At 46.2% G+C, this 27860-nt stretch overlaps 2 protein-coding genes across 2 annotated transcripts; both read left to right on the plus strand.

Annotated features, from left to right (window-relative positions):
- The first annotated feature begins 2103 nt into the window (after positions 1-2103).
- Positions 2104-18988, plus strand: LOC307113530 (caspase-14-like). Its single transcript, XM_079795252.1, has 7 exons — positions 2104-2546; positions 4063-4115; positions 5760-5909; positions 11539-11764; positions 12721-12837; positions 15114-15223; positions 16419-18988. Exons 1-7 carry the CDS (start codon positions 2195-2197, stop codon positions 16518-16520), a joined length of 1110 nt encoding a protein of 369 aa, XP_079651378.1. The 5' UTR covers positions 2104-2194; the 3' UTR covers positions 16521-18988.
- Positions 18989-20969: 1981 nt separating this feature from the next.
- Positions 20970-27130, plus strand: RPSA (ribosomal protein SA). The gene is made up of 7 exons (XM_079794417.1): positions 20970-21021; positions 21867-22032; positions 22897-23015; positions 24479-24724; positions 25668-25796; positions 25922-26087; positions 26972-27130. The coding sequence occupies exons 2-7, from the start codon at positions 21900-21902 to the stop codon at positions 27064-27066; spliced, it is 888 nt and encodes a 295-aa protein (XP_079650543.1). The 5' UTR covers positions 20970-21021; positions 21867-21899; the 3' UTR covers positions 27067-27130.
- The last annotated feature ends 730 nt before the right edge of the window (positions 27131-27860 follow it).

Consider the following 27860-nt stretch of genomic DNA (forward strand, 5'->3'; position numbering starts at 1 on the left):
TGATTCAGTTCTTGGCTGCCTCAGGCAAATTACTGAGAGGCAGTGCTTCTTGGGAGGAAATAGGAGAGAGAGAGGGAGAGAGAGAGAGAGAGAGAGAGAGAGAGAGAGAGAGAGAGAAGAGAGAGAGGGAGAGAGAGAGAAGCTGGTAATGCAGAGCCAAATGAGGACAGATGCCAAGCTTTCAAGCTGCCATTATACTCCATTTCCACATACGTATTGGGAAATATTCCAAACAATCACAGGAGTGGAGCAAATAGTACATGGCCTTTCATTCACATCACCCAGACGGAACAATTATCAGGATTTTGCCACTCTTGTTTGGCTTTCCACTCTTGCCCCCACTTTTTTCCTTTGTGAGGCTTTTAAAAGCAGATCCCAGACATCACACCTCTCACCTTTTCACACTTCAAAGTGCATCTCAAAAAACTGGATTTTTTTTTTTTAACGTAACTGCAATGTTATTATCCCACTTGGAAAAAGTTAGTATTTTTTGGTATGTCCTCCAATACCCAGCCTATAGTCACGTTTCTCTGATCTCTGTTACGCACATTCTTGCACTCCCTTATGCCCTGCCTGGGGCTCTTGCCCCTCCCTGCGATTTTCCTGTTATTCTCACGATAGGTTTCCTCATTCACCACCTTCAGTTTCCCATAAACCACCTCTCCCAGTTTCCAGTGGACCACCTACACCTGGCCCCCCACCTGCACTTGGTCCCACCCCTTACTCCGAGTGACCTTTGCAAAGAGACATAGATATTCCACTCCCCCTACTCTGCCCCACGGATGCCATTTTGGTCTCAGCCCTTCTGCTCATAGGTGTAACAATAAATTTATAGTTCCTGACCACGTTGGGCCTCCTGCGTTCCTCCTTCAGCACTCTTAACTGCCTCAAAAATGTTTACAATAAGTTTATTTGAATCAGGATTCAAATAAGGTCCTGAGATCCTTCCACCGGCTGTTCAAAAGGGTAAGTCCTTTGGGGGCCAACCATGATTAGAGTCACTGTCCTCCCTATGGGCCTAATCAAGCCAGGGAACCTAGCAATAAAGACTCTGGGGTTGTGAAGCTGAGATCTGCTCACCAAGGTTTTTCTAATTGTTGTTCAAGGTTTATTACGGATATTTTAAACATATACTAAAGTAGAGAGACTGGAAAAATGGATCCTCCAAACCTCAGGCCCCCCCCGCCCCCCCCCCCCCCCCACTCATCCTGCTTCAACAATTAGCAGCACAAGGGCCAGTCTTGTTTTATCCCACAGGCTGAGCAGTGTGCACTTCTAACTTCTTGCTGGCACCAAATTCTCAAATCTCAGCTTTTTTTTGTCACCACGCGGTCTCCCCAAAAAGTTGGTTCAGTGCAGCAGCCTCTAAGCGGTTCAGCTTCCAAGTTCTGGCTCCCTGGGAACCGCTGGCTAGGGAGCTGACGAACACCCTGGAGTGTAAGACCCGTGGTTCTCAAACTTGGATAACCATTGGAATCGTCTGGAGAGCTTTAAAACCTACTGATGCCTGGGTCTGCCCCCCACAGATTTTATTTTATTTTTTTAAAACATATTTTATTGATTTTTTACAGAGAGGAAGGGAGAGAGATAGAGTTAGAAACATCGGTCAGCTGTCTCCTCCACGCCCCCTACTGGGGATGTGCCCGCAACCAAGGTACGTGCCCTTGACCGGAATCGAACCTGGGACCTTCCAGTCCGCAGGCTGACGCTCTATCCACTGAGCCAAACCGGTTTTGCTGCCCAGCCCCCTCTCCCCCCCCCCACCCCCCACCCCAGATTTTACTATCTTCAGCCTAGGTGGAGGCCTGGGTGCGAAGCGCTTTAAAAGTTCCCCAGGTGATGGACCCTAAGGCGCAGCAGCCGCAGGCAGAGAAGGCCGGAGCAGCCCTGCAGGGCCGATTCCTCGTTCAGCTCCCCCAACCTGAGCTCCAAGGGTTAAGTCAGAGCTCGTTTGGGGGGGGACGAGGGGGGGTGCGTGGGAGGAAGAGGGGAGCTGGGGTGAGGGGCGGGGCTCCGGCGGGGGCGTGGCTGGAGGGAAGGCGCGAACGGCCATAGGCTTGGCGGCTGCAATTCAAGCGGAACCGCCCCGTCTTTTCAAAACAAAGAGGAGAGACGGGAGGCGTGTGCGGCGCGCGGGGCCCAGCGCTCCCCGGATTGGCCCGGCCTCCGGGGGCTTCCGATCTGCTGGGCGAAGATGGAGGGGAGCCTCGAAGGCGGCTGCCTCTCGGGGCCCGACGGCCCCCGGGCCGACGGGGAGACCACGCAGGCCTGGGAGGGGCTGCTGAGCCGCTTGCAGAAGACCCTGGAGGTGCTGTCCCCGCAGGAGCTGCGCAAATTCCGCTCCGTCCTGCAGAAGGTGGACGAGGAGCCGCGCGTGACCCCGCTGAAGCTGGAGCTGGAGGGCGGCAGCATCGGGGGGCTGGCCCGGCTCCTCGCCAAGCACTACCACCCGTGGGCCGCGTCGCGCGTCATCGTCAAGATCCTGCGGCAGCTGCCCCGCACCGACCTGCTGCCGCTCTGGCAGAGCGACCCCGCCGACGGCCAGGGTGAGCTCGGGGCCCCCGGCCCGAGGTGGTCCTCGCGGGGCGCGCCCGCCCGGGGGTTCCCAGGCGGGTCCGCAGGGGCCCCTTCGCGCCCAGATCAGAGGCTGGAAGGAGGGGGGCGGTATCTGAACCAGGAGAGTGTGGGCATGGAGGGACTAATTGCACCTGCGGCGGGTGGGGTGGGGTGGGGGAGAGGATGGGGGGATGGGATCCGGGGGTGCGTGGGCAGGATAGGCACCACGTCCAGGCTAGGGATCCCCGTGTCCAGTTGAAGAATAGCCATCAGGATCTACTCGTGCGTTTTGAGGCGGGCTCAGAGATCACATGGACTCAGCAGGCCCGAGCTGCATTTTTAAAAATATATATATTTTATTGATTTTTTTTTATTGATTTTTTTACAGAGAGGAAGGGAGAGGGATAGAGAGTTAGAAACATGATGAGAGAGAAACATCGATCAGCTGCCTCCTGCACACCTCCTACTGGGGATGTGCCCGCAACCAAGGTACATGCCCTTGACCGGAATCGAACCTGGGACCTTTCAGTCTGCAGGCCGACGCTCTATCCACTGAGCCAAACCAGTCAGGGCCCGAGATGCATTTTTAACAAGTACCTCCAAGGGACTGTGACGTGGGAGGTCTTTAAGTGGCGCCCGGAGCAGCCCCTGGTTGGAACCCTCTCTGCCCTATCCCCAGTGGGTGTTTGGGGGAGGGAGGTCTTCGCCTCCTTGCACACCGTTAGCTCATTGCCATAAATCTGGGAAGATGTGGTATAGGATCAAGACATGCAGCAGGAAAACAGGTTGAGGCAGGTTAGTCCCTCCACCCCCCCCCCCCCCCAATTTAATAAGTGTATAATATATGAGTGAATGGAGAGAGAGAGAAAGAGAGAGAGGCAAGGCAGTGCTTATATGGGAGGCTTTGAGGGGGACACTAAAATGTACTGTCGATGGTCCGTGCCCTCAGCCTGCATATGATCTGGTTGAGTTTGAGGTACGGAGCCGTTGCTGATTTTTGCAGGTTGGCAACGGATGAGAACTGTAATTGCCAACAAACAAGGCCTGTAGGCGGGATACTGGTCCCATTGACCTTTGATTCCCCCTTCCTTTGCTGCCCCTGCACAGCAGCTTGCTTACATTGTCCCTCCCGTTAGTTGTTTGTGTATCACAGTTTAATTACCGTTTCCTTTACTTCATCTTCTCTTTATTGATGTCTTGGTCTCCTCCTCAGGAAGTGCATGTGCCTAATATCAATTAGTCCTTGTCCTTTTAACCCCTGGCTGGGGTCTTTTCTGTCCCTGAACCTCACTGGGGCCTGAGGGAGTTCTGTTTTAGGTTTCTAGCCTCATGAGTTGGGGAGAGGGGGCATTCCTAATCCAAGGAACCTGTTCTAAAATGTGATGGAAGCCTGCTGGACCCAAAAACATAAGAGGCCATTGGAATGCTTGGGAGGAGCTTGATTCAAAAGAAAAAAAAAAATAATAATGCTCTTTTTCTGTTCTCTTTCCATGAAAATTCATTCAGTGATCCCAAGAAAAGCTCTGAAGAGAAGCTATGACTGTGTGGACGGTGACTTGGTAAATATCATCACCCTTACTCCCACACTGCACCCTGGTTATTAAAGCTGGTGTTTGGCCACCACTTGAACATTTGGGGTGCTGCTCCTGTAGGGTTAAAGATGACTCACAACCTGTGAGGCTTATCTCCCGTGGTCAGATCTCACTGCTTCCTGTTATAACAGTGCACGCCAGTTGAAACCACTGTTACTCTCTCTATTTTACAAGTCAAAGAAAGTGACCGCTGGAGATAAAACACTGTTTGCATGGCCTTAGGGGTTTTTTTAAATTGTTGTTTAAGTTTTATTATGGATATTTTAACTGATGATAAAGTAGAGAGACTGGAAAGATGGCTCCTCCAAACATCAGGCGGGCGTACTTCTCCTGCTTCAGCAATTAGCAACATAATGGCCAGTCCTGTTTTGTCTGTTTTCCCCCCTCCCATTATTTTAAAGCAAATCCGGATATCTTATCACTTTCATCTACATATACTTTATTTTAGTATGTATCTCTGAGAAAGCTTTTCTTCAAAACAGAACCATAGCCCTAACCGGTTTGGCTCAGTGGAGTAGAGCATCGGCCTGCGGACTGCAAGGTCCCAGGTTCGATTCCGGTCAAGGGCATGTACCTTGGTTGCAGGCACATCCCCAGTAGGAGGTGTGCAGGAGGCATCTCTCTCATCGATGTTTCTGACACTCTGTCCCTCTCCCTTCCTCTCTGTAAAAAAATCAATAAAATATATTTTAAAAAACCCAGAACCATAATTCCCTACTTCTACCTAAAACAAAGCATTCAGATATTCTTGACTGGTTCCTGTGTCTTTTAAAGTTGGTTTGTTGGAATCAGAACTCTGGTGTACACAACTACATTTGACTGGTTTGTCTCTTAAGACTTCTTCCTGCCCTGGCCGGTTTCGCTCAGTGGACAGAGCATCATACCCGGATAAAGGGTCCCGGGTTCGATTCTGGTAAAGGGCACTTAGTACTTCGGTTGCAGGCTCCTAGTCGGGCCATGTGCAGAGTGCAGGAGGCAACCAATTGGTGTGTTTCTCTCACATCGATATTTCTCTCTGTCTTTCCCTCTCCCTTCCACTCTCTAAAAATCAATGGAAAAATATCCTCAGGTGAGGATTTAAAAAACAAACAAACAACAACACAAAAAAGTCATCCTTCTTTAACCTTTTTCTAGTTGCATGTATGTTGAAGAAACCAGATTGTCCTGTAAAATGTCCCACGTTCTGGATTTTAATGACTGCAAGCCTGTGTTGTCATTTACCTCGTTCCTCTGTCTGTCCTGCTTCCTGAAACTGGTTGTTAATGGTTGTATATAGGAATTTTCTGAGATTGGCCTACTAGTCCAGGTCTGAGAAGGGTATTGGAACGAATTATAAATCAAGTCATGCCTCCCCCCCAGAACTGGTAAGGGAGGCCATCACTGTTGTGCCCCTGATCTGTACTGGGAAACCTCACCATTAATCCCAGAAGAAACTCATCGCTTCATATACCGATGACCCTTGAACAACACAGGTTGGAACTGCGCGGGGTCCACTTACACCGAGAGTTTTCCATTGACCCACGTTGTTCAGAGGTCAGCCTTCCGTGGTGTATTTGGCTTTCTGAGTGTGGGTTGGTCTAAACATTGTCTCTTGGCTTTGCTGGGAAACAGGACTGTTACGACCTGAGAGGCAGGCGGGACGCTTTCCTCATGTGTGTGAAGAGGAACAGGCCAGGGGCCGACCGGGATGTCGTTCTCATGAAGCAATGGCTTGGCCAGTGCCAGTTTGAATATACGTCATGCATCGACCCTGACAAAAAGGTAACAAATGAAAAACAAAAATGAAAAATTGTAGCTTGGATTTTATACCCTTCCTTCCTTTTTTTTTAGATAAATAGTTGGGCCGTACGGGCGTGGCTCAGTGGTTGAGCATGGATCTATGAACCAGGAGGTCACAGTTCGATTCCCAGTCAGGGCACATGCCTTGGGTTTCAGGCTCGATCCCCAGTGGGGTCATGCAAGAGGCAGCCAGTCAATGATTCTCTCATATCATTGATGTTTCTATCTCTCCCTCTCCCTTCCTCTCTAAAATCAATAAAAAATATATTAAAAAAAGAAAAAGAGTTGGGGTTTAGTACCTTGGCAAGAACCAGGACCTGCTGAGCAGTGACCTGTACATCCTGATGAAATTGTTGGTACTTTTATAATCCGAAGTGTGTGACACCCCAGATCCCCTTCCAGTCAAGCAGGACCTCTTGGGTTTCAGTCTTAGCTGGGGCTGTGCAGTTGCAGAGGGAAAGGGAACTCAAGAAGATGTCCTAGGCCTGTGGTGGGCAAACTCATTAGTCAGCAGAGCCAAATATCAACAGTACAACGATTGAAATTTCTTTTGAAAGCCAAATTTTTTAAACTTCTTCTAATGCCACTTCTTCAAAATATAGACTCGCCCAGGCCGTGGTATTTTGTGGAAGAGCCACACTCAGGGGGCCAAAGAGCCGCATGTGGCTCGCGAGCCACAGTTTGCCGACCACGGTCCTAGGCAACGTGGACAAGGAGGCCCAAGGATGAGCTGTGTGTCCAGAGTGGACAAGGTCCAGGACATGTGGGAGAAGGGAAGACCATGGAAATAGTTTTGAGAGGTCAGCAGGAGGGATTTCAGCAACACTGGAGCCCCTGGGCTTTGAAAAGTCCTTGTGGGACCTACCTGGAACCATGTGAGAGGTGGGTCACTGAGATCCCAGGCAGAACTGCATTGTGACTTAAGTAGATGACTCAGAAAAAATAAGATGGATGAGCAGTCGGGCGGATGGGAACTCCATTTTGATCTCTGTCCCTCGCTCAATCGTGGCCTAGAGCTGCCATTATTGTGGGACAAGGACATAGGGAAGCCCTTCAGGACCCCAGGAGTCACAGCTGGTGAACATCAGGGACCCGCATAGCAGAGGGGCTGCGGATGCAGTGCGGATGCCAGCGTTGGAATCCTGTCTCTTACTGGCTGTGTTAACTTTAAATCTGGTTCTCCGCTGAAGGTGACTTTGTCCCCCAGAGGACATTCGGCGATGTGTGGAGACATTTTTGGTTGTCACAGCTGGTAACAAAAATGGGGAGGGAGAACTATTTCCTTAATAAATAAAAAGTGCCTACCAATCAAAAAGGAAAAAAAAAAGCCCAAACAACCTAACAGAAAAATGTGCAAAGGATATGGAAAACAGCAAGTGGTGTCCAGTGGGTAGAAGCTAAGGGATGCTGCTAAGCATCCTACATTGCCCAAGACAGCCACGTGCAGCCGTGGCCGGCAAACTGCAGCTCGCGAGCCACATGCGGCTCTTTGGCCCCTTGAGTGTGGCTCTTCCACAAAATACCACGGCCTAAGCGGGTGTGTTTTGAAGAAGTGGCGTTAGAAGAAGTTTAGGTTTAAAAAATTTGGCTCTCCAAAGAAATTTCAATCGTTGTCCTGTTGATATTTGACTCTGTTGACTAGTGAGTTTGCCGGCCACTGACCTACAGCAAAGAATGTTCTGGCCCCAAATGTCAATAATACAATTGCTTTAGAAACCTTGCCTTAAATCAATTGACTACTTTCTTTTTTTGTGTGTGTTAATCCTCACCCAAAGATATTTTTCCATTGATTTTTAGAGTGAGTAGAAGGGAAGGGGGAGAGATAAGAGAGAGAAACATCGATGTGAGACACACCACTTGGTTGCCTCCTGAATGGGCCTCGAGAATAGGCCCTGGTGGGAGCCCAGGATCAAGCCTGCAACCGAGGTACGTGCCCTTGACCGGACTCGAACCCCAGGACTCTTCAGTCCACGGGCCGACACTCTGTCCACTGAGCCACACCACCTAGGGCTAATTGACTACTTTGTTATCTCTACAATGGGCGTGATGATAGTAAATTATCTTGTAGGGTGCTTGTGAGAATGAAATAAGCTTCTAGTAGTATATGTAGAAGTTCTCAGAATAGTAGCTGGCTTATAGATAAGCGCTCAGTTTTGATTTTATTATTCCAAAGCTAAAAACGGGCTCCTTCATTTTCCCCAACGATTGTACCAGAGTCTCTTCTGAGTTACATGATTTTTCATCAAGTCCCTTCCGTTCGGATGGCAGATATTGCTAATGTTCTTTTAGTTTATTCTCTTAAAGATCTGGAAGTAGCCCCTTTCTCTATATCCTGTCAACATTCATTTATAAATACTTCGTAATCTTTTTTTTTTTTTTAATATATTTTATTGATTTTTTACAGAGAGGAAGGGAGAGGAATAGAGAGTTAGAAACATTGATGGGAGAGAAACATCGATCAGCTGCCTCTTGCACACCCCCTACTGGGGATGTGCCCACAACCAAGGTACATGCCCTTGACCGGAATTGAACCTGGGACCTTTCAGTCCGCAGGCCGATGTTCTATCCATTTAGCCAGACCAGTTAGGGCAATATTTTGTAATCTTACTGGCAAAAGTATTTCACTGTTTTAAGTTTCATTTTCTAGGTCATTAGTTTGGTTGAACATCTTTTGGCCATTTTTTTTCCCCTTCTGTAAAATATCTGTTTGTATCTTTTTTCCTACTGGACTTTCTTTTTTTCTTTTTTTACATTTTTATTGATTTCAGAGAGGAAGGGAAAAGGATAGAGAGATAGAAACATCAATGATGAGAGAGAATCACTGATCGGCTGCCTCCTGCACTCCCCCTACTGGGGATTGAGCCCGCAACCCAGGCATGTGCCCTTGGCCAGAATCGAACCTGGGACCCTTCAGTCCGCAGGTCGATGCTGTGTCCACTGAGCCAAACTGGCCAGGGCTGGATTTTCTTTTTCTTATTCTATAGTTATTTTGCTGGACACTATTCATTTACAAAATAAAGTGCGAATATTTTTCTCCCACCCTGTTACCTGTGTTTGACAATTTTTGACTTTTTGTTGTCTTAAGTCATAGGGAAGTCTTCTAAATTTTGTGAGTAAACTGGTCAGTTTTTCTGTTTGTAGGCGTTTTTTTCTTGTGTCTTGATTAAACGCACTGCCTTCCCAATTTAAAAAAGTTTAAATTATTTTTCTGTGACTTCTTTAAAATTAAGTTTACCTTCTCCCTGTAATTTTAGTTTTGTAACAGTGTGGTGTAGGAGGTCTAATTTTATTTCCAAATGGATATATAGTCCTCTGAATATTTATTGAATGATACATTCTTCTCTCACATGTTTGAAATTATATTTTCATGATAAAGATATAACTAAATTCCTATAGATAGCACTTGAATTGATTTCTGGATTCTAAAATATTCCATTCCATTCACATAGTTGTTTATAGTTATATCACTATTTTTTTCACCATGATTTTATAGTACGTTTTGAGTTCTGATAAGACCTATCCCCCACTCATTCTTTTTTCTTCTGAACGTTCTTAGTATTCTTGAGAATGACCTGCTCTATGCCTTGAAAACCATCTGGTTAACTTCTACAGAAATCCTTTGGGATTTTGATTGGCATGACACAGAATTGAGATTAATTTGGAGTGAATTAGCAAATTAACAGTATCGAGTCATCTCAGCCAGAAGCATCAGCATGTCATGGTTTGTTTATGCTGCCTCTTTACCAAATATATATATATTTTTGGTTTTCTTCACTTAGGTAATGCATATTCCTTGCTGGGTTGTTTTTTTTTTTCCCTCTCTAGGTATTTTAGTTTTATTGTGACCATGGATGGGATCCCCCTTTCCATTATGTGGCTTAAATGATTATTGCTGGGTAATTGGGGGAACGTAGACTCTGTAAGTGAATCTTATATCTGGTCAACTTGATGATCTCCAATTCTAATAGTTTTTTAGTTGATTTATTTTATATTTCCAGATAGATAGGTTATCTGTATATAATGAGTTTTGGCCTTTTGTTTCCAATATTTGAACTTAATTTTTACTTTACTTCATTGAGATGGGTAGGGTCTTGGTTAGGACGTACGTGGGCGTAGAGATGGCTGCCCCCTGTGGGTGGACTTGGATGACATCTGCTGCTAGACTCTGGCAGGTGTACATTAATGGCCGCACTCTTCCATTCCTTTCCATTTCTACCTTATTAAGAGCATTAATTTTGTAAAATACTTTTTATATATTAAAATAAGTTAATAATAAGAACTAAAAACACCAGCCCTTTGAAGAGCTATAATTCTCTTGTATTTTGTGGTAGATAATCAGAAATGCCCTAATTTTGTCAAACTAGAACCAGTAGCACAAGAAGAAATCAAATGAACTCTGAGAGCAACCAAAAGGGAGTGACAAGTCAAGAAACGAATATTGACCTCATCCTAACTCTGTTAGAGATGTAGGTACTATCGTATTTATCATCGCATTGGATCACCTCCTTAGTGAAGGGGCCACCTCTAGTGTTTCTGATTTTCTCCCACCTTCAGTTCTTATCTTACACTAGTAGCCCTGTGCACGAATCCGTGTGCCAGTAGCTCTCTGCGGGGCCTGGCCGCTCCGTGCCCGCTGCCCAGAGGCCCATCCCCGGCCTGGTGCGGAACACTTGCCTCATCGCCGCGGTGCCGAAGCAAGCATTCAGCCAGGCTGCTCATGCTGCCCGCTCTCAGCGGCCGCCCTGCCCCATGACTGGAGAACTCCGGCAGGGCTGAGAGGACTGGGCGCCGCTGTCTTGTGGCTATGGGCTCCGCCATATTTGTGACTGAGTGATGGTTAATTTGCATATTACCCTTTTATTAGCTCGGATAACAAAGAGGTAATAGGCAGATTGACCCTCACGCCTTCATACAAGATGGCCGCCCACATGTGTTCAAAGATGGCTGCCACAAGATGGCTGGCAGGGGAGGGTAGTTGTGGGTGATCAGGCCAGCAGGGGAGGGCAGTTAGGGGTGACCGGGCCGGCAGGAGAGGGCAGTTGGGGACGACCAGGCCGGCAGGGGAGGGCAGTTGGGGGTGACCAGGCCAGCAGGGGAGGGCAGTTGGGGGCAATCAGGCTGGCAGAGGAGGGCAGTTGGGGGCAATCGGGCTGGCAGGGGAGCAGTTAGGTGTCGATCAGGCTGGCAGGGGAGTGGTTAGGGGGTGATCAGGCTGGCAGGCAGGCGAGTGGTTGGGATCCAGCAGTCCCGCATTGTGAGAGGGATGTTCGACTGCTGGTTTAGGCCCAATCCCACAGCAGTCGGACATCTCCCGAGGGGTACCAGATTGGAGAGGGTGCAGGCTGGGTTGAGGGACAACCCCCCCCCCCCCGCCAGTGCACGAATTTCGTGCACTGGGCCTCTGGTCTATATATATAAAAGCCTAATATGCAAAGTATCCCCTCAGGAGTTTGACCAACTGGGAGTTCGATCACTTGCTATGACATGCACTGACCACCAGGGGGTGGTGCGGAACGAAGGAAGGCCCCGCCCAGCAGCCGCTAGGGACCCTACCTGTGCCCGCATTTCATGCACTGGGCCTCTAGTTTTAATATATTATTCTATTTCACAGGAGTTACTTGAAAAACTAACATCATTTCGTGATGGATTAAATGAAATTAAAGATGAAATTAGCTGTTGCCTTGTCACTCTTATGTCCCATGGAGAAAAAGGCTATATCAAAATAAAAGATGATGAAAGAGTCAGCCTGGAAGAGATTTTTGAAATGTTTAATAATAAAAATTGTCCAGCACTTCAGGAGAAACCAAAGATCTTTATAATCCAGGCCTGCAGAGGAGGTAAGTGGAAACGTCTTTGTAATCATCATGTTTGTAGGGAATTCTCATACTGATGACAGAGTAAAGAAGAATAGGTTTAAAAACATATATGAGCCCTAACCAGTTTGGCTCAGTGGATAGAGCATCGGCCTTCGGACTGAAAGGTCCCAGGTTCGATTCTGGTCAAGGGGGCATGTACCTTGGTTGCGGGCACATCCCCAGTAGGGGGCATGCAGGAGGCAGCTGATCGATGTTTCTCTCTCATCGATGTTTCTAACTCTCTCTCCCTCTCCCTTCCTCTCTGTAAAAAATTAATAAAATATTAAAAAAAAAACATATACGAGCAAATAATATATTTTAAATGAGAGGATCCTTAGCTGATGTAACTTCAGTTGTATAGTTATACTAGCGACTTTGAGCTGGAGAAAGGGATGGATGGAAAACTTACCTGGGATAGAATAGCTAACTTGGGCTGAGGAATGGTCCAAGTCACTGACTTCATGAGGTCGGTCTGGGAGCTTCAAATTCTGGGAGAGGTTACGTGTACAATTTCCAAGGGATGTCCCACATTCCAGGTGATTCCAGGTGGCTGGTGGGACTAACATCCGACTTAGTTTATTTCTCTCCTCCTATGAAGATACAAGCTGTGATGACGTTTATTTATTTTAAATATGTTTTTATTGATTTTTAAAGGGAAAAGGGAGAAAGAAATAGAAACATTGATGAGAGAAAAACATTGATAGGCTGCTTCCTACAAGCCCCCTACTGGGATGGGCTGCCTCCTGCATGCTCCTACTGGGGAATGAGCCCACAACCCTGGCATGTGCCCTGACCAGGAGTCGGACCAGCGACCTCTGGGTGCATGGGTCGGTGCTCAACCACTAAGCCACACCTGCTGGGCATGGTGGCATTTATTAAGGGTCACTGGTGTCAATGATGTATCATTGTAGTTTGTCTCTTCATTCCTCAAAAAACAGAGAGAAGAGATAGTGGTGTTGAAACAGATGATGAGCCCATGGACTTGGATGACATATCCGAGAGGAAGAGGCTGCCCACGTTCAGTGATTATTTCATCATCTATCCTACCCAGGCAGGTAAGACAGCAAAGCTAGATGATTGTGAGATGCCCATTACCCCCCTCCATCTCCCTTCAAGAATGGTTCCTACTTTCAGAAATGGTAGGTTGGCATCTTACCATTCATTTCTTCCAGGAAGACATCAACCTCTGAGTAACCACAAAGTAAATAAGGTCATTCATTGGCTGTCATGTGGAAACAATGTTGGCTCAAAAGCTAATAACTCTGTCACTGGCTATCTTTTAGACCCTGCAATATTTTTTATGTCAGCTTTTGTGTGTGTGTGTGTGTGTGTGTGTGTGTGTGTGTGTGTGTGTTTTAATCCTCACCTGAGGATATTTTTCCATTGATTATAGAGAGAGTGGAAGAGAGAGGGAAAGACAGAGAAATGTCAATGTGAGAGAAACACATCGATTGGTTGCCTCCTGCACGAGCCCTGACCAGGGCCCAGGCCAGGGAGGAACCTGCAACCGAGGTACGTGCCCTTGACCGGAATTGAACCCAGAACCCTTCAGTCTGCAGGCTGACGCTCTATCCACTGAGCCAAACCGGCTAGGGTGTTTTTTTTTGTTGTTGTTTTTTTTAAAAACATATTTTTATTGATTTCAGAGAGGAAGGGAAAGGGATAGAGAGGTAGAAACATCAATGATGAGAGAGAATCATTGATTAGTTGCCTCCTGCACACCCCCCACTGGGGACGGAGCCTGCAGCCCAGGCATGTGCCCTTGACTGTAATCGATGCTCTATCCACAGGCCGATGCTCTATCCACTGAGCCAAACCAGCTAGGGCTAGGGTTGAGTTTCTTCATGTAAAATGAGAATGATAAAATTTACTTATGTCATTAGGATGTTATGTAAATTAAATTATGTAATGCAGGTGCTGTGCTTATTGTAATTGGCATAATAAATACCGAAAAATTAGCTAATATTATTACTAATGTATTATGCTAATAACATCATTATTATTACTAATACTGTTACTAATAAGTTAAAAGTTTTTAAAAATCTTATGTGCTGAAGGGATGGACTTGACAGGGAAATGTAGGGAAGATAGAAGTAAATGGTCAAGGACATTTACTTAGCTGTTTTTATCTTTACCTTCAAAAAGGATTAAGGTAGTATATATATTTACATACTACCTTAATCCTTTTTGAAGGTAAAGATAAAATGTTAGTGAAGGTAAAGATAAAATGTTAGTTCAAGATAAAATGTTAGTGAGAAATGGAAGCTAAAGATGTAAGGGCAGTAATGTAAAATGAAACATACTGAATGGTGAGACATGAAAAATGTCCCCACTAGCCGAAACCGGTTTGGCTCAGTGGATAGAGCATCGGCCTGCGGACTCAAGGGTCCCAGGTTCGATTCCAGTCAAGGGCATGTACCTTGGTTGTGGGCATATCCCCAGTAGGGGGTGTGCAGGAGGCAGCTGATCGACGTTTCTCTCTCATTGATGTTTCTAACTCTCTATCCCTCTCTCTTCCTCTCTGTAAAAAAATCAATAAAATATATTTTTTTAAAAAAATGTCCCCACTAAAGTTAGATGTAAGATTCCACTTCTTGGTTATTTACCCAAGAGAGATGAAAGCATATGTCCTCATAGTCATTTGTACACAAATGTTCATAGTGCACAAATAGTTATTTGAAGTAGTCAAAAACTCTAAATAACCCAAACGACCATCAACAGGTGAATGGCTAAGCAACTTGTGGTATATCATACTTTGAACACTACTCGGCGTTAAAAGGAAATGAGCTCCAGCCCATCCGGTGTGGCTCAGTGGTTGAGCGTAAACCTATGAACCAGGAGGTCAGGATTCGATTCCCAGTCAGGGCACATACCTGGGTTTTGGGCTTGATCCCCAGTAGGTGGCGTGCAGGAGACAGCCCATCAATGATTCTCTCATCATTGTTTCTATCTCTCTCCCTTCCTCACTAAAATCAATAAAAATATATTTAAAAAAAAATAGAAGAGGGATAAAATGAAGCAAATGGCAAAATGATGGAAACCATTGAATCTGAAGGATGATTCTCTGGGGGATTGTTAAACTTTGCTTTCTACCTTGGTGTATATTTGAAAACCTTTACTCAAAGAATGCCCTATTGAGAGGTTTCTGTGCTGTTCATCACATGGGCCAACTGTTAAGGCCCATGTCTGTTATGGCCCCAGGCACACTTCTGCAAGAGTGTTTCTGTCCTCTCAGTTCAAAGCCATTTCCTAGGCTTTAACTATGGGCACAAGAACAGTTAGCGCAGGTGGAAGAGGAAAATGCACGAAATGTTTGTGTTTTAATTTGTAGACCATGTTGCGTTACGGCACCCCCGCACTGGCTCTGTGATGATTGAAGCAATGACTGAAATCTTTGAAAAGTATGGGAATAAGTGGCACATCGCTGACTTTTTCACCAAAGTAAGTCAATTCCAAGGGTCTTTGCGCTTCATTCTCTATAAAGCGAATGCGCTCGATGAGGTTATAATGACAAGATTGACCTTAGCCATGTAATCAATGTTCGTGTTGCTGTTACTGTGCTCGTTTACAACCTTTTCTAATTAACTCGCTTTTCATATAAAAATGCCAGATTAAGAAGAAACGTACTCAGCCTGGCTGGGGTTGCTCACTTGCACAGGGGCGCTTTCCGCAGCCCCTCACGCTAGGTCAGCTCTTCGGTGTCAGCATGTACACCAAAGGGTTGCAGGTTTGATCCCCGGTCCAGGCGGGGGCACAGGCGGGAGGCAACCAATCAATGTGTCTCGCATCAATGTTTCTCCCCCTCCCTCTCTCCTTTTCATTCTCTCTTAAAAAAAAAAAAATCAATGGAAAAAATATCCTGGGGTGAGGATTAACAAAATAAACTAAGTAATTGTTTTTTTTTTAAATATATTTTATTGATTTATTACAGTGAGGAAGAGAGAGGGATAGAGAGTTAGAAACATCGATGAGAGAGAAACATCGACCAGCTGCCTCCTGCACACCCCCTACTGGGGATGTGCCCGCAACCAAGGCACATGCCCCTGACCGGAATCGAACCTGGGACCCTTGAGTCCGCAGGCCGACGCTCTATCCACTGAGCCAAACCGGTTTCGGCTAAACTAAGTAATTAAAGTAAATGAAAGGAAAAAGAAGAAAATTCCTATTCAAACCTGATGATAAATCACTGAAATTGGCCATTCTCCAAACTGGTTCCTATGTAAGCTCTTGCTGACTAGACACTGGTGAAAAAAGTCTAGGAATGCGTATGAGGCGGCCTCTGCAGGTGACAGATGTGCTGACCGCCACCCCTGGAATTGTACAGCTGTTGGGTACATTGGACATAATCACGCACTCGCCCGCTTTCATTTCACCATGAGGACCAAGGCTCAGAAAGGGTCACACCTGGCCTGATGTGACCCAGGGGCGAGTTGCACCCGGGTCTGTGGGCTCCTCAGTCCAGTGCTCTGTCCATCGCACAGGACCGAGCACTTGTTGGGACATCTCCCCCTATAGTGATGTTTGCATTGCGCTCCTAGGGGTCAGCATTCTGCCCCCTCCTCCTGTGGGGTTTCCTGAAAGACTCTCTGCTCGGGGCTCTGCAGGCTCGTGGACAGTGTGTGCTTTTCTCTTACAGGTGAATAACAAGGTGGTGCACACGGAATTTTTCCTACGTGAGGAACCCATAAAAGTATCGCTTGTCATGGAATCCACTCTAACGAGATTCGTGTACTTTTGACATCAGGATGGTTTAAAAAATAAGGACTTCTTTATAATAGACTTTGTAAAGAACTGTGAGGCTTTGTAACATAGGTCAAATGAGTATATCATTTTGTATTATTTTTGTCACGAGTTGTATTTCTCTAATTTGTTTTGTATACGTATGTTGTTTTTCTAAGATTTAACTCCGCGTATTTGGAGTTTGTAAATAATTACTTTTTTTTTTTTACACTGAATTTCTTATTTCCTGAACTGTTATGAAAACATGGAAGTCCAGCCCCATGTGTGTGCTGTTTTATCATGTGCTTCTCTTGCTGATCACCCCCATCGTCTCCACTGTCCGTTTGGTGCCCCGGTGTTAAGCCTCATCTTCTTGGCTGAGTATTCCGGAACTGCCTTTACGTGGTCTTCCCTGGTTCACCTGTTTCCTTCCCCGTATTGTTGTCTGCGGCCAGGCTGATCTCCTTTTTGACTTCCTAAGCCATCCCCAAGTCTGACCTTGGGTATCTCTACTTGTCCTTTGTGTCTTGGATGCCTTCATGTTTTCACCGCCCCCCCCCCCCCCCATTCTCCGGCCTCCTCCTCGTTGCCTCGGTACCTTTGAACTGCTGCTTTCTGCCTGGCACACTCTGTTCCACCCCATAGGTAAGTCCCTTCTGTCCTTCCAAGTTTAGTTCAAGCATCCTTGCATGGGGATGCTCTCCGCAGCCCCTCACGCTAGGTCAGCTCTTCTTCAGTACTCGGAGACCCTCTGCTTTTCTTCTGTGGCATTTAACACTACTGTCCTTACATGACTGTGTCACGGCTGTTAGTCTCGCTCCCCGTTCAGTTGTAAGCTCCAAGAGGCAGAGGCCACGTGTCTTACTCGTAACTGTATTCCAGCTTCCATCTGTGCCTTACGACAGAGAGAAGCCCCGTGAGAAACGTTTAGCAAAGGACTGATCCATCTTTTCATTATTGTATCCATTCCTCAGACCTCGCCTCATTACCTCTATGCCTATCTAGCCACACGCTAGTCATCCCCACCTGTGTGTCCCATGGCCACTTTTTTAAAAAAATACATATACTTTTTATTGATTTCAGAGAGGAAGGGAGAGGGAGAGAGAAATAGAAACATCAATGATGAGAAAGAATCATTGATCGCTCCCTCCTGCATGTCCCCCACTGGGGGGTTGAGCCCGCAACCCGGCCATGTGCCCTGACCTGGAATCGAACCTGACCTTCTGGTTCATAGGTCGATGCTCAACCATTGAGCCAGGCTCCATGGCCACTTTAGTCAGTTGGAAGTTAAGCTGTTTCCCCTAAATCTCCCCTAAAAGCCACCCATTGTTAATCCTTTGCCTCCTCACTGCCTACAGGATAGACTCCAGATCTTCTTAGGAGCATATCCCAAGTCCTCAGCCAGGCCCTGCCGACACTACCTGAGCACTCCCTGTTAGTCCTGGTCTTGGCTCTTTCAGATGATCTGCTGTTCCCTCAGTCAGTCAGCCCCTCACCAAATCGGACTTGTGACTTAATGAACGCTGACTGAACACTCTCAGATACTTTATGTCATAGTTCACTCTCCTTTCCACCCAAAACGCCCTCTGTTCTGTGTGCTTCCTCCAAAATACGTTCTTCAGGGTGCCACTTGGGTCCCAGCCCGCCAAAAGGAAAATCCGAATGCAGACCAGTGTTTTCACAGTAACAAGCTGTGGACTGAGCATGGGTTTTCACTGTAATGATGTTCTAACTTCCTGTGTAACGTGGACCGTGTTTGGACCTCGGTTTCCCCATCTGTAGAAAAGGAGATGTGGCTCGGCTGACTCAGAACTCATCCCACTGGACCTCAGGGAACTTGGCCTTCTCAGGGAACTTGCTCATGAACGTCCTACAGAGGTGACTGTTCCTAAACCCAGAGGTTCGAGATGGCATTTGCATCAGACTGTTGGGCCTGCAGGAGAATGCAGGTGGTTGGCGAGGATGCTGTGAAGATTGACGGAAGCAAGCCAGGATTCCCAGGCCTATCTCCATTTCAGGGATAATTGTGTCCTTTTTGGTTAGTGTGATTTCTTAAGCATACATACATGTGATTTAATCTTGGAACCTTGGAGTTCCATTTGATCTGTAACTGATTTTTGTATAGAACATTAAAATGTCTCCTTGGTTCGTAAATAACAGCAGGGGAGCCTCTGTATACACTTGCGTCTGTAGGATTTCCAGGCACAGGGGCCACCTCCAGGGCCCGGCAGCACCTGAATTATCACCAGCTCTTACTTCCTGGGAGAGGTTCAGTGACTTGTTCAGAGTCACCGTTAGAAGGTGGTACAGCTGGGGTCCCAAAGCATGAACTTAACATAAGACGCAGAGTGCGAAGTGATTGAGAAAAGTTACACAGATGAATGCTTGCGGTGGACAGAAGGGACCATACCATGTAACTGAGAGAATGAGAGCTTTGGAACAAAGCAGGGAAAAGGGATTTGGGGACATGGCTCAGGCACCACAGGTAAAGGACTATCGGACAACTAGGTATCAGGCAAACAGGTGAAGAGGAGCAGTAAGGAAGTCTGGGTTAGAAAGGGTGGTGGGAAGATGCCCAAGATGAACTTGATGCCTGGGGCCAATTAGATACCCCATCTTCTCCCAGCTTCAAATCTCTTCGCCACCCAATGCCATGTGAAGTGTAGTCCAAAGTCTCTAGCACAATTTTATATATGGGGAAAAAAATTCATTTAGTTTTTAAATACAAGGCCCAGAAACCAAAGTTTGGAAAAGGAAAGCTCTGAGATTTGTTCATCAGAAGTGGGCGTGAATAAAATAATGATGGAGATGCTTGTGCAGAGGACCTGGGGCCTGCGCAGTGGAGCCACAGCCATTTGACAAGTGCGTCTTAGGCTAGGGCTCCTCACCGGGACTTCCATCACCACAGTGCATTTTTCATCTTAGGACTCTTCTCATTTCCTCACCAAGAGTTTTCACCGTGCAGATCAGTTGTCAAGGACAAAGTTCATTTTGTGGGGGAAAGATTAGTGTCTTGTGGAGAAACAAACACGTAAATGTAATTACAGTACAATGTCCTGGTAGTTACAATAATGGAAGGTATTCTTCAGACCTTGGTGGACAGGAGGGAGCTGATGAGATGGTTTGGAAGTATCCAGAAGATTCTCCCGAGTCCTTCACCATCAGCCATTCAATTTTCATAAAGCTATTCCTAAGTCTTAACCTTTTGTGAGAGCCAAAATGTCTCCAGATACTTAGTTCCTAAGGATGCTGAAAGCCAAGCCTCTACGTTTACTCCTTTTCGACGCCAGCTTTGTTTAGAAGCAGTGGGGTTTTGTTTTCAATATATGAGCATCCTATGTTCCTCAGAAAATTTAAAAAATACTGAAAAGTGAGGGGGAAACTCCACCCACTTTCTGTACTTGTACATCTGTAGTTCTCACCTTGGCTGCACATTAAAATGATCTCGGGAGCTATTTTTTAATTATTTTTTAAAATATATTTTATTGATTTTTTACAGAGAGGAAGGGAGAGGGATAGAGAGTTAGAAACATCGATCAGCTGCCTCCTGCACACCGCCCCCTGGGGATGTGCCCGCAACCAAGGTACATGCCCTTGACCGGAATCGAACCTGGGACCTTTCAGTCTGCAGGCCGAAGCTCTATCCACTGAGCCAAACCGGCCTCGGCGGGAGCTATTTTTTTAAATCAGATTTTCTTGGTTTGGGTTGGGCATGTTTAAAAGCTTGCAATTGATTCTAAGTGCAGCCAGGGTTGAAACCTACTGTATACGTAATTATTAATAATTTGGCCATTTAAAATAATCTTTTAATGCGTTTCAATCTTTTTAAGAATCACCCTCATCCTCTAATTCTCTTTTGTACCATAGAATTTCAATTATTTTTTACATGGTTATATAGTATTGTATTGGAGTAAATTTTTAGTAACTAACCGATTGATGGATATTGCAATTTTTTATACCTTCTACCCTCCCCACCCCACCCTCCCCCCCACCAAAAAAAAAAATTCTCATGCATCTGTGCAGTCTTGTCCTTTTTATTTTTTTCTGGAAATTTTCCCATAAGTGAACTTTCAGGATCTGAATTACGTACTTCTAAAATGTCCTCCAAAAAAGTGACAATAGTTTCTGCAGCCTTTTTCATCAAACACTCAGACTTGTGGGTTCCACACTCCTTCCCACGCAGGGACACCGCAGCTTAGGTGAGGGGCCCGCTGAGTCCGCAGGTCCGGACGAAAGGCTGAGTCGTGGCCGAGGGGCTGGCTTCCGGCTCGCTGGAGGGGGGACCCTAAGTCGCGCTCCGCTCCGCCCCGCTGGCACCAGGGCGCCCCCTTCCGCCGCTCCGAGAGCCCGCGCCGCGCCGCGCCGTCAGCCCGCCTCCCGGAAGGAGAAGGCCTGGATCCGCCCCTCTTCCGCCCGGCCTTTGTTGTCATTGGCTGGCGGCGGGGTATATTAGTACGTCACTTCCGCCCGCCCGGCCTTTCCGCGCTACCCAGGGAGGGCTCCATACGGCGTTGTTCTCGGTGAGTCCCCTGCGGGGTTCCCTGCGTCCTCCCAGGGCCGCTGGAACCACCTTCCTGCACAGACGAGGGGCGTGGGGACCGGGGGTGAGACCCGCAGGTGGAGCGGGGCTCGGCGCCCTCCGCATCCGCCCGGCGGCGCGCACGTGGCCGACTGGGCCCGCGGGCTCCCACAATGCCCTCGGAGGCCGCGCTGGAGCCCGGGCTCGGGGCTGGGGTGCGGTCCGAGTTGCTAGTGGGCTCGGGTGCAGAAAGGGGGTGCACCGCGCTGCGGTCGCTTGGGACCCCCAGACTTTGGCTGTGAAACCAGAGGCCTAGGCCCCACCTTACACCTGCTGCTCGGGCGCGTCGGTGTTCCCGTTTGGTGTTACTGGGTTTTGAGGAAAAGGAGTTGCTACCGGAGGGAGAGGTTAACTCCAGCGTGCCCACCGACAAGCTCCTTGAATGTAAACGTGTTCATATCTCCACCGCCTTGGCTCTGCTTACGTTCTCGAATTTGCCTGCTCGTCTCACATCTGGTAGTTAGCTTTGCTCATCTAGAATTTGAGCTTAACTCCTGGGTACCTTGAGAAGTGTTTTAAGTCTCAATTCACTAGTTTGATTTAGTTTATTGCCCGGCTGTTTCCCCATCTTCACACCCCTTTGTCCTCAGTACGATTTGATGTGTGTAGTATGTGTGTAGCGTCTGTGCAATAATTGTGTCTCATCCCACTGGACTGTACGGTCAACCTAGAAGGTGGGCTAGATTCCATTTTAAAAAGTTGATTTGAGGAGTAATTAGAATGCACCTGCTCCCTTACCCCACTGAAATGAAAAGGACTAGATGGTCAACTTGTGTTTTTTTTTAGGTTCCCACGTAACTTAAAGGGAAACTTTTCACAATGTCCGGAGCCCTTGATGTCCTGCAAATGAAGGAGGAGGACGTCCTCAAATTCCTTGCAGCAGGAACCCACTTAGGTGGCACCAACCTTGACTTCCAAATGGAGCAGTACATCTACAAAAGGAAAAGCGATGGTCAGTCATTGCTTTAGTGGCCTTTTTTTTTTTTTTTTTTTTTTTTTTGCCATTTCACCTTTCAGGGCAAATTTTGACTCCCGCCGTTCTGATGAGAAGTGCTGCTGGGTGAAGTAATTTCTGTGTCTGCTTTGGAGGGCTCTCTCCTAAGTAATAAAACCAGATCTCTAGATTGAGGACAGGCTTTAAAACTAGCAGTGTTCAGGCTGTGGTTGGAAGGAAAGGTTTCTGGGCTCCCGTGGAAAAGGGTCGTGGGACTTGAGTTGGGTCATGAAGGTGTGAGGTGAGATGATGAAGCTCATGAGCTGAGTTCCCCTCCCATAGCACCTTATATTTCATAGGTGCTGATAGAGGTTAGTTCAACTAAATCCGGAGGAAAGTTGAGCAAGAGATGGGAATTAGCATTTGGGCTTGGGACGTATTAAAAGAGGGAAGATAGGTTATGACAAGAGTGTGGAAGGCATTACAGTGGGTAAAGCAGTTCTCAGCTTGGAGATGGAGCTACAGAGGGATTTCAGCTGACGGACGGAGTTTTAGATTGAATTTGGTGTCAAGGCAAAGGAGAGGAAAGCGGTGAGAGGCCAGACAGTGGGCAGCAACTCCTAGGCTTTACTGCAGAGAAAGAGGGGATGATGACCTGCTGATTGAAAGCTGCACACTATTAAAGCTCGGGGTGGAGGCCAGTCTTGGCCGATGAACTTCTGAGTGTCGGAAGTGTGCTATATTAATGGCAGGACTTTCGCTGACACCAGTAGAGCTTGCCTCTATGACTGGAGTTGATAGTGCTCTCTGCCACATTCAGCTGTTTAGAAGAATGTCCATTGGCAAAGCCAGGCCACGTGCTAACACCTTTGCTGCCACTAGGCATCTACATCATCAATCTGAAGAGGACCTGGGAGAAGCTTCTGCTGGCAGCTCGGGCCATTGTTGCCATCGAAAACCCAGCTGACGTCAGTGTCATATCGTCCAGGAATACTGGCCAGGTTTGTGGAATGATATGCTTGGTTTTTATTATTAAAAAGTAAACATTTAAAAATAAACATTTTGGGATGTATGGAAGAGTATAAAAATAATCCATGTGATTTCACTCTAGAAATGTTGAGCTTCATTTTTCATGTCACGTATTTTCTTGTGCCACTAAATATTGAGAAACAACCCTGATGAAATGGCTCATCAAATTTAATGGTAGTCAAATTTTTTATATTTAAATGAAGTGTACTGGTTGCCGAAAGAAATTTTGTTGTCAGCTGCAAAGTTTTTCAGAGTATAGTGCTAGTCCTCTCATCCAAGTTTTCATAAGAAGCAAGAGTAAGGATCTTTTCCAACTTAAATAAAAAAGAGCTTTTTTATTCACCCCATTTCTAATTTTTTTTTTTCCATTTCTAATTTTTTTTAAAAAAATGCTTGGCTTTTATTTGAACGGAGCTTTTAAAATGAGAGATTCCTTTCATGTTTCATTGTTGAGCTTGACAATAAAACTAGTTCCCATTAACTTCCAGTGTGTTTTGTGGGGGTGGGGGTAGTGGAGTTGGTTGTTCCCCAGAGGCTGGCTTGTGACTGGATCCCTCCAGTTTGGTGCCTGGTAGAAGAAAGTCTGCTGTAGAATAAACTTCATGAACCCTCTCAGGCTTCCTCCACTGACAACTTTCTAAGCATTGATATTATAGGAAGTGTTGCTAGGTCCTTGGGATATAGCTGGAAAACAGCCAGATCTGCCTTTTGGAAGGCAAACAGGAAATAATAAGCTCTAGAGAAGAAAAAGGTGAGGGAAGGCTGTTTCTGCTTTTGTAGGATAGCTGTGATAACGTGACCAGAGCTGGAAGTGCTTACTGGTTCTCGGGCACTGTTGTATTGGTTCGTTCAATTTTATAACCCTACTAGAGGCCCAGTGCACGAATTTGTGCATGGGTGGGGTCCCTAGGCCTGGCCGGCGATTGGGGTCATCTTGTCCAGTCCCGATTAGGGCCAGTCCCAATTGGGGCAAGCCGGCTGCTGGGGGTGGGGAGAACCTGGGGAGTGCACTGACCACCATAGAACCGGTCAACTGGACTTTCAGTTGTAAGGGTCACTTAGGCTTTTCTATATGTAGATGAGGAACCTGGAGGCATATGAGTAATTAGTCCAAGTCACTCACAGAGTGGCCCACGTGGGTAGAAATCAAGCAGTGTGGCTATGTCCTTCTGGAGCAAGGGAGCCAGTGAGCCGCAGGTACCTGAGGGGGTGGGGATATAAATGTTGTGGGTTTTTTTTTTTACTCTAGTTTTGTAAGTATTGGTTAGGTAACATGGAGGACAGAAGAATTGCTGGAATTTGATGCTTTCATTTTTGAGAAAGATATTTGGGGGTTCTGGCTAAATAGGCTGCTTCACGTGATCACAACCCATCACACATTTACTCTGAGTTCCTCGCTCTGGAGCGCTGCTAACTCGTAATGTTAATTCTTAAGCGAGCTGTGCTGAAGTTTGCTGCTGCCACTGGAGCCACTCCTATTGCCGGCCGCTTCACTCCTGGAACCTTCACCAACCAGATCCAGGCAGCCTTCCGGGAGCCAAGACTTCTGGTGGTTACTGACCCCAGGGCTGACCACCAGCCTCTCACAGAGGCGTCTTATGTTAACCTGCCCACCATTGCTCTGTGTAACACAGACTCTCCTCTGCGCTATGTGGACATTGCCATCCCTTGCAACAACAAGGTAACTGCTTTTGATCTAAACTAGATCTTGAGAATGAGTGCTCCAGAGATGGTTGGGCATTCCTCTGCACATTGTTAGAGCTTGGAGTTGCGGCCACTGGTGGCCCATTGACTCTCAAGTGTAGGTAGTGTGCTACACGAGAGGCAAGATTTTTGCAAACACCACAAGGGTCTCTGGCCCAATGAGTGGAGTTTGATAGTAATTCTTGCTACAAGTATGAGTTGAATGTATGAGAGTTTTAAGGATATGATGAAAACATTTGAATAATGGTCTGTTTTCTGCTTTCTCCAAATTTCTTGCTTTACTTGGGACTCTCAGGCATTACTCAGCCTTTCTGTTTTCAGACCAGCTTGATGAATCCTGCTGTAAGATCCTTAAAAGGTGGGCTGCATATGGTTCAAGTTGGTCCGGTTTGTCACTGGTCTCAAAACCTGAGTTTCCCAAATGTTTTTAATTAAATAACCAGAGTCCTGGCACTGATCTTGGGGTATTTAATTTTGTTGCCTAGGATAGAGGCTTGACAGCAGTACTTTTGTAAAATCTCAACCAATCAAGGTTGAGAGCTACTGATAAATAAGACAATCTTAATCTTCCTTATTATAAACACTTATACTCAGCCATGTCTGTTCTCTTGGAACCAAGAACCTAGATGATGTGGGTTTGGTGTTGACCAAGTGTCACTTTTATATATATATATAATTTGTTTTAATTGACTTCAGAGAGGAAGGGAGAGGGGGTGAGAGCTAGAAACATCAATGATGAGAGAGAATCATTTATCGGCTTCCTCCTGCACGTCCCACACTGGGGATCAAGCCTGCAAAACCCGGGCATGTGCCCTGACTGGGAATTGAACCAGGACCTCCTGATTCAGGGAGATGGTCAACCACGGAACCCCATCGGCCAGACCCAAGTGTCATGTTCTAATATCCTGGCGTTCTTGCAGGGGGCTCACTCAGTGGGTCTGATGTGGTGGATGCTGGCCCGGGAAGTACTACGCATGCGTGGCACCATCTCCCGTGAACACCCGTGGGAAGTCATGCCTGATCTATACTTCTACAGAGATCCTGAAGAGGTAAGCGTCCTCCACAAAGGCTTATGGTCACATAAGCAAATTGGACACCTTCGTTTATACTTCTTGCAAGTCAGTCCTTATGAGAAAAACAACAGTTAAAAAAACCCCACTTTTTTAAAAAACAGATTGAAAAGGAAGAGCAGGCCGCTGCTGAAAAGGCTGTGACCAAGGAGGAATTTCAGGGTGAATGGACTGCTCCTGCTCCTGAGTTCACCGCTGCTCAGCCTGAGGTTGCAGACTGGTCTGAAGGCGTGCAGGTGCCCTCTGTACCCATTCAGCAATTTCCTACTGGTATGTACAGTAAAACCTCCTAATGGGGGGGGAAGGGTGTTAAACCCAAAGTCCATTAAAAAATTGATAAGTTGGTTTACCTGTTATTACTTATGTAGACACGTTTGTGTGATTAAAATTAAGTATGAAAAGTTATCTTCACAGTAAAGTTTTCTATATGTATTACTGTAATTTTAAATTTGTACTGAGTAAGTCTAGTCACTTCGAGTAAACAAATGCACATATCTGAGGTATGGTTTAGCACACGTCAGAACATCCAAGGAAAGTCATGCCATTTAACAACAACCAATTACCTCATGTGATGTGGTGTGATCGGATTCTAATCATTGGCTGAACATTTACAAGTGGTGGCTCTTGAGTTTAAATATGTAGACTATAGTAGATACATAATGTTTATGTCAGCGAAATCACTAGTGTTTTTTCCAACATGGCCTATTCACTAAAATTTGTTAAAAATAACAGTATGGATTAATAACAAAAATAACCTGTTAATTATGAGCAAATCTTGGTTAAAAGCCTTTTAAAATTAATAGGGTGTTAATTTTCACATGACATATGGACTGGAAATTTTGCCCATTAAATCCGAAGTCTGTTCAATCGAGGTCTGCAAAGTCAATGGTTGACTGTATCATGATACAAGTGCATCAAGCTGGTGTTTTGGAACGTCCGTTTTTAACTTGAATGATCTCCATGGCTATGTTAAAAAGTTCGTCCCAGTATTCATAGCTGTGTTAACTTGAGAGATTGAATTCAGGTGCATTTGAAGTGATCTGACTTTGAAATGTGTGTCTGACAGAATCAAGGCAGATTGCTGGTGCCAGGAGGGTGACAAGAAATACTATGGGAACAGAGCTGATGGGTTTTTCTTTGTATTTTCTTAACAGAAGACTGGAGTGCTCAGCCTGCCACTGAAGACTGGTCTGCAGCCCCCACTGCTCAGGCTACCGAATGGGTAGCAACAACCACTGAGTGGTCCTAAGCTGTTCTTCCACAAATTCTTAACAGACGGAAATAAGGTTGATGGAAAATAAACAGTTTCTAAAAGTCGTGTCCATTTGTTTGTTTTTTATTCCAGATCAAGATGCCTGGAATTACTTTAGGTGCCTTGACAAGTAAGTGTATTGCTTTTCACTTGGGAGTTTTCCTGAGCTACTTTTTTGTATAAGGATCATCATGTGTTCTGGAAATAGATGTGAATAGCTGCACATAAGTGTTAACCCTAGGAATATTTTTCCAAGGCCCTGATACTCCTAACATCGGTATTGGTCATTTCTGTAGAATCCAGAGTTTAATTGGTTTTCATTGACAGTCCTATTTGACAGTTGTATGGCCAATGTATGGGTAATGTGGCAGTAAAGACCCACTCTGGGCAAAGGGTGGGATATGGTCTTCAATTGCGGAACCACTGCAGGGGTCATGGCCTCCCCAGCTTTGAGAGGCATCTATTTTCTGTCACCTAGTCGGCTTAGCTATAGGTTCTGGGAGAGGGTTGTACAAGTGTGCAGAAATTCCATAGGATTATAGCATAGTGCTCTGTGCATTTCAGTTCTATTAAGAATATGGCTCTCTACTGATGTCACAGTGCCACTCAGCCAAGTGAAAACCATTGTCTTCAATGAAAATAGAGCAATTAAGTAAAATGGATCCAGGTTTGGAGTAGCTTCATTGATTTACATAGATTCATTGTACCCTTGGAAATTGACAAAATGTCCATGTGACTGTTCTCAGGGCCCCTTCAGTGGAGCAGAGGCAGTGGGGACCCCTCAGTTCCAG

This window comes from Cnephaeus nilssonii (genome assembly GCF_951640355.1).
Source record: "Cnephaeus nilssonii genome assembly, chromosome: 17".
Classification (NCBI taxonomy): domain Eukaryota; kingdom Metazoa; phylum Chordata; class Mammalia; order Chiroptera; family Vespertilionidae; genus Cnephaeus; species Cnephaeus nilssonii.